The sequence below is a fragment of the Sparus aurata genome, chromosome 16 (genome assembly GCF_900880675.1).
Source record: "Sparus aurata chromosome 16, fSpaAur1.1, whole genome shotgun sequence".
Taxonomy (NCBI): Eukaryota; Metazoa; Chordata; class Actinopteri; order Spariformes; family Sparidae; genus Sparus; species Sparus aurata.
The window spans coordinates 3,764,032-3,776,668 of NC_044202.1; the positions used below are offsets into that span (position 1 = coordinate 3,764,032).

Sequence of the window (12,637 nt, forward strand, 5' to 3'; positions counted from 1 at the left end):
GATAAATGATTGGATGGATGGATGGATGGATGGATGGATGGTTGGAAGGGGAGATGGATGGATGGATGGATGAATAGTTGGATTAATGGATGGATGGTTTAATAGATGGATTGATGGATGGATGGATGGAAGGATGGATGTTGAATTGATGAATGGATGGATGGATGAATAATTGGATGAATGGATGGATGGTTTAATAGATGGATGGATGGAAGGATGGATTTTGAATGGAAGGATGGATGTTGAATAGATGGATGGATGGATGGTTTAATAGATGGATGGATGGATGGATGTTGGAAGGATGGACATTGAATGGATGGAAGGTTTAATGGTTGAATAGAAGGATGCATGGTTGGATGGATGGATGGATGGTTGGATGGATAGATGGATGGATGAATGAATAGTTGAATGGATGGATGGATGAATGGATAGTTTAATGGATTGCTGGTTTATAGATAAATGGATGGATGGATGGATGGATAGTTTGATTAATGGATGGATGGTTTAATGGATGGATGTTGGATGGAAGGATGGATGATGGATGGATGGATGGTTAGATGGATGGATGAATAGTTGGATTAATGGATGGATGGTTTAATAGATAGATGGATGGATGGAAGGATGAATGTTGGAAGGAATGATGGGTAGATTCATGGATGGATAGATGGATGGATGGATGGATGGATGGATGGAAGGATGGTATAGGATTTCCTCTATTAGTCAGAAATTGTTGTGAATATGTTTGTTAATGTATTAAAAGGCATTATGGCAATCTGATTATTTAATTTTATGTAACACAGATATATACAGAGTGACTGGAGGTAACAGAGAAGGTAAAACAATTCCATACAAATCTTCTCTGGTGGTGATAAAAAGAGAAAAGCCTGAGAACAGCTGCCTCAGGGGCAATTTTCTAAAATATTAACGCGTTTGCAGGGACATGTCATTCAGAGGTCAAGGTTTGAGTTTTTCAGTTTGCCTCTGAATTGATTATTTTGTGCAGAATAATGTGGTATTTGGCAAAGCAGTCTGCCAGTTTCATTTTCTTTCTGTGCAGAATTATTGCAGGTTTTTGAATAAAATCGGAAGCCCTCTTGAATAGGCATTCATCGAATTTGTTTTAATGATTGTGAATTTTCAGGGACGTTTCATTGTCTACTGTAAACAGCAGTTCAAGTGAATAATGACTCCATCAGTGTTTAAACCAGTTCCCTGTGAACTTCGCTTTTCACTGTGCTGTTTTGTCCGCCACCGGGCAGGAAATCTCAGAGGAAAATGAAAAGCTGGAAGCGCTGGCACCATTTTCTATCTGCTTTCATGTCTCCATTAGAGACTAAATGAATGAATAAACTCACATTTTGTCCTTTTTTGTTGGTAGTTTGTAGGAAACACAAGGCAATCTGGTTGTCTTTGTCACCACTGTGGAACGCTAGAGTAGAAGGGTTGTCTATTTCCACTTCAGCTTTTCCTTTTTATGGACATGAGCAGCGTGACGAGCCCAGAATTTACATATTTTACACATAACATAAAAATGAAGTATTTATTTTTAATGCAGAATGGATCCAGCTCTGGATGGAAAAAAAATTTGCTTCATAAGTTCAGACACTGGTCTGATCAGTGCATCCCTACTGTTTCACTCTGACTTAAGCAATGAGCACATTAAATCTTAATGTGCGCATCAATTCTTAAAGGCAGAGTTTGGGAGATTGGTTGTAAATGTATTCTTAGTATGCTGGGAGTGTGAAAATGTGACCCATTGGTGTTTTCATACCAGTTAAATTGAACTTTTTTCTACACGAGGGAACGGGTTACTTTCATTTCAATCACGTTCGTGTCTCAAACTAACCCCCGGCCCAAGGACACTTGAGCCTGTTTGGATACGAGATCCGTCCTATCACACAGTAATTCATCCATTCTCAGTCAGCACCCTGCAACCCTTAATGACTAAAATAATACAACACTCCACTCTGGTATTACATAACACTTGTGGCGGACAGAATATAATCAACAGTTGTAGTGTCACATTGATCAAATAAGGAAACCAAGTAGGGAAACAAGCCGGTGTCACATTTGAACACTTCCTCTCCCTAATCCCTAAACCCTGAAATTCTCCTGGATTACTTTAAGCCACACAGTATATTGAGACGTACAGAGGCCATTAGAAGGAGGTGATCATCGGGGAAGAGGTAATCTTATATGAATATATGAATATCTCCTTACGGCTGCAGCCTGACAGCAATTAGAGCCACGGCTCCTTCTCCCCTCTGGGAGCGGATAAGCCCAGCCGTGTGCTTTTTGATTGTGAAGCTTTGATGAACCAAATCCAGTGCACACGACACGTGCCCCCTGCCATAGTCTCATCACAGAGGTGGGGAGCTGGGGCGCTCTTTCTTCCTCCACTGCCTGCAGGGTTTTTATGATGGCAAGGTGTTTGGTGTGCCGATGAAAGCCACCCCTCTCCTTTCTTTGCAGACTTGCACTCAAACATGTACACTTGTGGCTGGATTATTGATATTATGATATCCTGGCGCTTTCCCTCGGCTCGTTGGCTTGTTAAAAAGGGGGTTTCCTTGCTTTTTTCCGACGCTGGAGGGTGGAGTTAAGCTCTGATTGATTTCCAGACGGAGCCGACACAGTGCATCACGCGGAGCAGAGGAGGAAAGCCCATGGTAACCTAATAACGTCCTCCCCACAGTAAACGGCGATAACCGCGTTATGTAACTCGGTGGCGGACTGTTTTATGAGAGTCAGCAGGGTACTGACAGTCTGCTGGTTAAGGGACTGAAGTGTGTTGAAAACCTCATTCCCTCCGTTTGTCCCCGTATTGTTTTCTAGCATAAAAGGTTTTTCCTCCCTTCCCTTTTTTTTTTTTTTTCCCAGCACTGGGAAAATCCAGACCTTTTGTACTTTATCTGAGCACTCGCCTCAGCTCCACAGACATGTGTATTAAAGCCTTATCAGCAGAGAACTTCCAATCCCTGTTCAATGAGAGCATTTAGAGACTTGCCTCTTGACATTTTCATCACTATTAGAAAAAAAGAGGTCCCGGGCTTCTTTTCTTCCCTGGCTGAGTGGTTGTTTCTTGTGATCTTTATTTCAGACCTCAGTAATGAGGGCTCTGTTGCTTTTCAATGCAAATGCAGAACGTGACAATTACCGTGTCACTACAGATTTGCAGTAAAACCTCAAGGATTTTAACTTGTAATATTCTGATTCAACAAAAGCAAGAAAGCCTGAAGACATGGAGCGTCCTTGAGCTGCAGAGTCGACCGTATACCGCAACGGTTCGCCTTAAGTCCTGCTATTCATTTCATATAATCTCTTCTCCGTCGACTCTCTAATGAGGCCATCAAACGGCTCAAATACAGTAGACATGGCTTTGGAAACTATTAAAATGTGGAGGGCACGACTTTGAGAAATGGTTACCAGGTTGGCCGCCAGACATTGTGACACAAACGTTATTTTTTGCAACCCTATGTTGTATAACGTTAAATAAATCAACTTGAACCTTGACGATGTTTTGTCTAATCGCACCTCTCGTCTTGTTTTCTCTTCAGAGGCTGACGACTCCGGTTGCGTGTTGCTGAACACATCAAGAAAGGTAAGTGTAAATCATTTATTCCATTGAATTTAATGCATCATTACTTAAAAGAGAAGGCGTTTGCAGTCAAGTATCTCAGCATGTTACAATATTTAAACTCTACATCTGAAATGGTGGAGGATCGAATGTACAAAGAAGGTCTTTGACGTTTAAATTAGAGGAACAAACAACAATAACAAAATGCCAAGAAAATTTATATTTTAAAACCTGTTTTCCTAACAAACATTTCTCTCCTTCACGGAACTGAGATCAGCTGAACCGCCTCATGATAATGCAAACTCCCAAACCCATCTGCCGCCTCTTCTCGTCCCCTGAGTCATGAGTCCTGATAGGAGCTGCTGTAAATCACCTCCATACTTTAACCCCTGTCTTCTTCCATCTGTCGGTCTCAGAGGCTGTGTTCAGTCCCAGTCGGGTGTCCAGCCACTGTCATTCGGAAGCTGGATGACTGTGATTGTTGACCAGGGGTCATCCAATGTTGCTTTGCGGTCAGGCTTCTGTTACCTAATAGGGTCACTTAGCTCCATGGCTACCTGCCCTACAGCTAAGAGTAGGAAGTCCAGTGAAGTGAGCAGCTGTGGTGGCCATTTCCTACAAATTATACCTTTTTAATGATGCCTTTACAGCAGCGAGTGCATCCAGACTTTGCAGCAGAGCATCAGAATCTGATCAGTTTTGATACAGTTGATCAATCGGAGAGGGATCTTATGGAGAAGCTCATGGAATCCCAATAATATCGTTATCGTCTGCTGATACAGGGCGTTTTAAAAAGCATCTCCGATGGTATCGCCTGTCCGATTGGTTCTGTAGATGTGACGGCTAGCCTGAGGCCCCATGTGCTTGCCATCTTAATTGGCTTTCTGTTTGAATGAACAATGCATTATGGGAAGAAAATCTTCAATCACTGATGGACAGACCTGCGGACTGTATGCAGATTTTCATTCCAAACAAACACAATAGCGGCTGATTTCATTAGAAATTCCAGAGGGAGTGCTCAAAGAAATCAAACCGTTGTTTTATTGTATTTCATAAAGGAGATAAAACGAAAATGAAGGTTCATATTCACCCCAAACAATAAAAAAACTAGAACTGTCCATGTGAATTCTCAGTTAAAAACGATTATTTAAGGTTTCAACAGTTTGCAGATCCTCTCAGTTCATCTTTCTGACTGCCAAACGAAGAGTGTTATTCCTGGCATAGAGACCAAATAGTGTCAGAGGAACAGAGAATCTGACACTTTGAATCAGTGATTTTGAGTTATTCAGAAACCAACAGCAGTATTTTAAAGTCTGCGCCCCGTGATGGGACTTTAAAGAGGCTGTAATGCGTCCTCTGCCTCTGGACCCGGCCAGCACACCTGCTGCTACATTTTAGATCATCTGCATTTCAAGGCTTTTCCAGGATAGACCAGACAAGACAGAATTACAGTAATCAAGACTGCAAGTGGGGAACGTCTTTTCAGAGTCTGCCTGACAGAGAAAAGAATATATTATGATATACTACAAAATCAGGATAAAAAGAACTTGCTGCTTCTCTCTCTGGGCATTTGCACCAATAATTACAACTTCTATCTTACATCTGCCATTACGTTCTGTGAGATCTGCAGGTTGACTTGATCCATACAGTGAACCGTTTTATCAATAGGAGTAAATACTCGTGTTTCACATGGAGCTGCAGCTGCGTATCATCTGCATACCGTAGCTTTGTAAATCAGTCGCAAGGTCCCCGAGAATATTTCCCAGTGGGAGCACGTTAAAGCTGAACAACACAAGTGAGCATGAAAGCCAGACTAAAAAAAGGATGTGGTGTATAGTTAGAATATAAATCATCTGTAATATGTTTGCATTGCCAAAGGAAACAGTCATATTTAAAGTGAAAGTTCACCGCAAAATCAAAAACACATATTTTTCCTCTTGTAGTGCTGTTTACAACCCCAGCACTAGAATACATGTTGGCAGTGTATCTGTATCTGCAAACCACAGATATGCAGAAACTTTACATGTGTTTATGTCGCAACTTTTGAGTTTCTTTAGGCTCAGCACGCTGTCATCATGCTCTGGTTTGGTTTTAGTACATAAAACTGTAAGGGTTAAGAAAAGATCAAGTGTTGGCTTTAAATACCTGCTGTGTTTGCCCAAACACATGGCTGGAAATGTCCTGGTGTCTCCTTAAAGATATCCAGTTGTTTCACACATGCAGATGTTGAAACACAGTCTGGAACTGCGGTCACTTTCTTGGAAGCCTTTGAGCTTAACATCCACTCCAACTCCTGATAGGAAAGTCGGGTCATAACGACGTAATGTGAGCGCGTGTAACTACCAACCTTTAATTTATTCTGGCCATCTTGTGCTGCTGAGAGCGCCAAAAACATACATTTGATTACTCAACACCAACAGAAACAATGCCGTGATTACTCAAGATAATCCACAGACCTTGTTGTGAGCTGTCTCATGTGGCAACGAGGGGAGTAACGGTACACGTATTCACCCAGAACCGTCACACTGCAGACATCACGGATCGGTGCATCCAGTCCTGTGAAGAATACATCTGCCTGTCGCACTGTAGTGAGAGCATAACAGTTCTGATCCACATTAGAATCCAGTCCTGTTTCTTCAACCGCTGTCAAACAGCAAAGGAAGAAGTAGAAGAAGAAGACACAATAGAACAAGATGAAGAGGACACTGACTTGTAACCCTAACCCGAGGCAAAACAACAGGACTCCAACAACGTGTCCTGCTGCTCTAGATGTGAAAGCAGACGGAGCCAAAGATATTACAGAAGCAATTGCCATTAACATCACAATTACATTCATTTTTGATGTATGCCAAACTGTATGTTCACTGTTTACTGCTTCATGCACTGCAGACTGCACCAACTACCTGTAACTTCACTACTGATTCTGTAAACCGAGGTATAAACCATGCAGAAGGGAGCGTGCATGTATTTGTGGACGAGTGTAGACACACGCCTCCTTCTGCACATGAAACTGCTCACAGCAAGGTCTGTGGATTATCTTGAGTAAGCGGGCCATGATTTCTGGAGATAGATAAATGGTGTTGAGCTTGAGAATATATTTTTTTGGCACTCTAAGCACCTCGAGTGCCGTCAAGTTCCATTATGTTGGAGGGACGGCAGACATCTCTACAGTCAAAATCCCCAAACCTCAGCAGCTCGCATCAACTGGTAAGGCTTTAAAAAATGTTTTCCTTTTGATGAAGCATCCAAAAAATATTTTAAAAAAGTCAAAAACATCCAAAACTATTAAACAGAAACTTCTAGTTAGATGCCAGTGAGTATTCTGCAGGCCTGCAAAGTGAATGTGATGGATCAGGACCAAAACTGTTCCTCCAGGAGATGCTTAGGAGCATGTTTCAGGTCGTTCAGAGCCCACTGGTATCTACTTGTAGTGACACTTTTTCGACCTAGGCTACGGGCTTGGTTCAGAGACAGGCCTGACACATTTTTTAAAGTTGTAGAAATATTAACAGATTCCCGTGTGTGCAACAAGCCGTCTTTTGTGATGGAGATAAATGGGTGTTTTCTGTGGCTTCACAGTTCAGGGAGTTTGAAGTGGCACCCAGAGGGCATCAGTTTAAAACTGGTGACCACAGATGTGAAGAGTACGACTTGAGACTTCTGTTTGTTTGTTCTCGACTTGTGTTTTTTTTTTTATATTATCTTCATGCGTTCACACACTGACTTCCCGGCCAAGAACTTTATGTTCCGGATCTTCTCCTCTGCAGCGGTCTACAAATAGAATTCATTTTGATGTGGTGATGTTTGATGCAGCTTCTTTCATATCATGAAATTCTAATTAAAAAACCAAATCAAACTTAATTCAGTTTCTCAACCTTTTAGTCACTTGACCCGAGACGAAAGACAACCCCAGACCTTACTCAAACAAACATAACAAAATCAGATTTATTTATAGAGCTTCATACACAAATAACTCCAGACATGGACTAGTACTTGTTTTATTTTGAAAAGAACAGCAGGGACGCTATTCATCCTTAGAATTTCTCTAAATCACATGATCGATGAAGCCGAGCGCTGCTGGGTGTCTGGGCTCTTAATCGAGCTGTGTTCATCTCTGTCCATTTGTCCGTCTCTCAGGTGATCCTCAGACACCACCAGTCCATTTTTGATGAACTTTGGAGAGCTGTGGTCTCTGTACTGCTCTGGTGTTTGCTGTTTGCTGGGAGTTTGCAACCAAAACTGTATACAATTAGCATTGTTTATGTGGTCCAGTTCTGCAGAAACAAGACTCATTTTGACAATTTTGACTTTTCTCCAGTATGTGAAGCTGATGAACTTCGAGGAGGAAATTCGGGCACACCGGGACCTGGATGGCTTCCTGGCGCGGGCCACCATCCTGCTGGATGAGACCGCCGCCTCCCTGGATGACGTCCTGAAGAGGATGCTGCACCACGTGGGCCAGGACAGTAACGCATCCGAGCCCAGCTGCAACTTCGAGGAGGTGATGAGCATGCTTTTCACAGACGCAGGAGCGCAGGAGGTTAACGGTAAGCAAACAAACCCGCCGACCTGCATGCATAAACCAGAATGAGTAAAAGGCAACGTGAGCACAGTAAAACAGAAAACTTGCACCGCCTGTGCGTGCTCACAATCAGACCCCGTGACATGTGACTCCTGACCTAAAAACATCTGACGTGTTCACATGTCAACACCTACCTGAAAAAACGGCTTCACCTCCGGCTCGGGAGCAGGATTGTCAGATAGACTCGAGAATGGTTCAAGAAGCTTTTAAGACCCAAAGGAAGGTTTGTGATGGTTGAATCGAGGCCGTTCATTTGCCCGGCAGCCCCGCACACAAATAGAGCTCAATGTGCTGAATCGTGCTGGCAACCATTTACACGTGCAGACATAATTTCCAGAGACTACTGCCATGTGCTAATCGTATACATTTATGCACATTAATGCACATAAAACGCACATAAAAAGACATATTTTTATATAGATGTTTTGCCTTTAAAATGTCAGAAAATCGCTCAAAAAAGGAAAAGAAAATTGACATCAAAATAGAGATTAATGTAATAGTCGACAGCGATTCATTGTCACTGCTCCACTTTAATTTAATATTTCAGGAGATAAAAAGGGTTTAGTTAAAAATGATGAAGCGGTTTTGCTAGCACACGTCTACGTTTTAATCCTCCTATTTTGGACCTGAAAAGCTTTAAGTTTATTCCACCTGAAAGTATTTTAAGATATGCATAAAGTTTTCTGCCCACCTCCCTCTCCTCTAATGCATGAATTCATATCTGAAATGTAGCATAGTTTCCACAGGTTTTGGTGCCCCATTTGTCGGCTTATAGATCCATGTCACATTAGTTCAGTCCCTCCATCACAGGTCCTTCTGGCTGAGTAGCAAAGCCTCTTGGTTAAGGCGAATCTGCTCAGCCCATTAGAGCAGGAGAAATCCGCCTTCTTACATAACAGTATGTATCCATTGTTGAAGCCTCGCTGTCTGCTGCAGGAACGCCGCTCTCACAAAAGTAATTATTCTGCAAATCAAACGATGTCACAAAGAATCGGATTTTGTATTTTTTCTTTTTTTTGCAGTGCATTAATTTTGCCTTTTGCCTGGCTGTAAAAATGTTTGAAGAAAAAACACACGAGGGGGTTTTCTCTGCACGATAAGAGCGTGTGGAGGTAATGGTTGCGTACGAGCTGCCTGTCATGCACTCCGGTGTTTTCCTGTCTGGTCAGGCCCGGGCGTCCGCAGTTGTTGATGGTTAGTCTGAGGTGGGTGGTGTGTGACGCTCAGCCCTTGCACAGCCGCCTCCGACAGATCCGCGAGGTGATAATTGACTTCTGTCATCGATCACTCACTTAGCTTTTCAAATGCCTCTCTGAGACTCTCAAGCTGCGATGGCCGCGGCTACTTGACTGGTTCTCTCTGAGAATACCCCGCACGGAGGCGAAGGGGAAGATTTTCTTTGTGGCTGCCATCTTAACAAAAAGGCTTCCTGCGCAGGTCTGAGCTGTCTGAGGATCAATGTGAGCTTTTCAGGGGTCTCTGTGAAATTTGAAGTGGCTTAAAGCCGCATAGAAAAATAAAGGATAATACTTTAATATCTCTGATTCTTTATTACAAACCCTAACCTGACCTTAAAACCTAACCCTTACTATCAGTACGAAGATCCTAAATATTAGCATAAAGAAAGCAGTCAACAGTCACGCGTGTTACTAACTAACTAAAGATTCTCAGAGACAATACTCGTGATTTTATTATTTTTTTAAAACGACTCTTTTAACTCAGCTGCAACTTGACTCGTCACTCTGGGGAAAAACACGAGCCGCAGCAGAAGGATAATAGTCGAGATGAGAACCGGGTGATAATTAATTGCGCTGCAGATGATGTAACAATTCCACAATTATGCAACAAAGACAAAGATTTACTGTTTCAAAGATGTAAATGAGCGTCAGTACTGTGCCTCAGCTGTTAAATTATATCTATAGACGGATGTAACATATAGAATCAATTCAGACATTAAATGATGTATTCACGTCAGGGAGGAAGGTTTGTTTTTCAGGCCGTCTGTGGATTCCTGTTACCTTTGACTCTCACATTTTGATTTGCTGTTATTTAATAATTTAATAAGAATATGCAGCGCTTCAAAAGGGTTTTAAATCCTTCTCTTCAGTTCGTTGTTTTTGCCGTGACTCATAGTTCGCTCAGAGTGAGAATCCCCACACGTCGAGATTCCTTGAATTGAAATCACGAACGTTCCCGTCACCAAACAAAAAACATCTCCGGGGCAGGTCGGAACAAAGACTCCTTCCTCGGGGGGGCGAATACATTCATATTTTTGCGCGTAAGTATGTAATCAACGGGACACATCTCTTCAGGTATTAATTTCTGCCCGTATCTGCGTTCACTCTGCCACGGCGGGGTGATACGGCTGGCGAAGCGGACCAGCTCATTTGGAGTGTAATACTGTACAGCTGTGAGATAAAGAGAACAGGGGCGAGATTATAACAGGCACAGAAAGAACAGAGAATTACAGAAATGAAAAAAAAAAAAAAAGATGAAAGCCCACAGAGATAATTAGTCCTGCTCCGGCTCGTACAGAGGAGTCGGGTTTCTTTTTCGGAGGCCAACTTGTGCTGTTTTTTTTCTCTCCTGGGATTCGGTGATGAAGCACAATACGCTCGTTGTGCCGAGTAACGAATGATGCAATGCATTGATAATGTTATTACTACAGCCTCTGCTATAATATAAAAAATAACACTGCATCCTTTAAGATAGTCCAACGTCTTAAACCGATGAACGATGGCAGGATGCTGGCGATGATGACGGCGCGTGCAGCGGTGATGAGCAGCTGTCTCTCGCAGTGACTAATTGTTAATATTTTGAGTAATGATGTATTGTGTAATTGTATTTTCCTCTCTCTTTCCTTTGTGCCGCCGCTCAGAGCTACAGTGCTCGTTTTGCGGCGCGCTCTGCTGATTGTCTGCCCTATTTGTGATGACTGTACCATAATTTCTCCCCTAAATTGCTGTCACCTTTGATCGATCTCGCCCGGCTCTCCACTTCGCCTCGATTTGCATAATCCTTCCTCCTGTGTTATTCTTTTTACACGTTTGCCAGCTCGAATCAAAACTGGAAAAACAGTCGTGATTTGTGAGCTGCAAAGGTGAGACTTCAAAACTTTACAAAATGCAGGCAGCGTTTTTCGACCACGGTAACCCTGAGGCCTCTGTAAACCCTCCCAACACGTTTATTGATTAAGAAAAATACATGAGCATCTGTTCTGTTCTTAACAACACACTTTGCAGATACAAGACAGCAGCTACTGTAAATAACCTGAATCATAATTAACTCTCTTCAACAGGAAAAGGGTGCCGTGTGTTTCTGAATCTCTCTCTCCTCTCTTCTTATAATAAATATATCTTTTTTTTCCAGGCCCGGCAGGCGTGACACTCCACTATGAAAATCTCCCTGTAACATTCTGCAGGAATGATCAGAATACTAATCCGGAGCCATTAATTCGAGCTCTTTTTTTTTTTTTACCACATGAGAAATGGCAGACCCATATGTGTCCTTTTTTTTTTTTCTTTCCCATCTTGATCTCTTCATTGACGTATTCTTCCTCGCACTCGCCGAAACACGTAGCTGCTATCGGTGATAAAATCCAATTTTTGTTAATAGCCTGTAGACGGTTATCAAGATAAGAATCTCGCTGCGCCCCAACAAAGACGAGACATTGAGGGATTTTCTCTGGAAAATGATATTTAATATGCATGAGGTAAAGGAGGGCAGGAAATGAAGCTTCTGTTCAGCCGAGATATTTATGTGCGTGCCTGTTAAGCAGAAAGTGTGTCCATGTGTGTGTAAAATCCAAGAACCTGTTCGCCTGTTGATCAGAAAAAAAAAAAGGTGACTGACTCTGGTTTTTTTCTCCTCTTGGTTTTTTTCCTCCCTCCATGCAGACAAGTCTCAAAGTTTCGTTTTCTTTGATGACGGTAAGCTGTGCTAATTGGATGAAAATGTCAGCATCAGCCGCCACGAGGGCTGCAATCAGTGGTTTTTGCTTCTGTACCCAATCACCATCAGTATGCCGTTTGTGTTCATCTCCTTCTCCACACACACACACACACACACACACACTCGGGACTGGGTCGATCCATTGAGTCATCAAATGATTACAGACACCGGCAATCGCTCCCGTGTCACAGATATCGATGCCTCTTCAGCTGCCCCCTCAAATCAACGCCCAACTGTCCGATAATCTTCTCAGCTCCTTTTGTGGAAAAAAAAAATAATTAAATAAATGCTGCGTCTGTGTGAGTGATTAATAAAATCAGTTTGCTTGAGATTGGATATAAGGGGAGACACGAACAGGTGGAAACACTGGTCAGCATCAGAAAACTTGATCTGAAGTAACCAATATCTATTAGCTAAAAACTTTGACATTAGTCTACAATTTTTGCCTTAAAATGTATTAAAATTCCTCAGCAAAAATCTTTAAAGGCTGTTTTTTCACAAAATAAAGTTTTCTTCTCAGACCCTGA

The 12,637-nt window shown here is 42.3% G+C and overlaps 1 protein-coding gene across 3 annotated transcripts in view; it reads left to right on the plus strand.

Annotated features, from left to right (window-relative positions):
- The window catches only part of slc4a11 (solute carrier family 4 member 11), a 107,203-nt gene that overhangs the window by 58,059 nt on the left and 36,507 nt on the right, over positions 1-12,637 (plus strand). For 2 of the 3 annotated variants that reach the window (XM_030443429.1, XM_030443431.1), the window contains exons 4-6: positions 3,558-3,601; positions 7,896-8,124; positions 12,056-12,088. In XM_030443429.1, coding sequence (XP_030299289.1) covers positions 3,558-3,601; positions 7,896-8,124; positions 12,056-12,088 — 306 coding nt within the window. The remainder of the gene's footprint in view (positions 1-3,557; positions 3,602-7,895; positions 8,125-12,055; positions 12,089-12,637) is intronic. The other variant, XM_030443432.1, reaches the window with a different exon arrangement.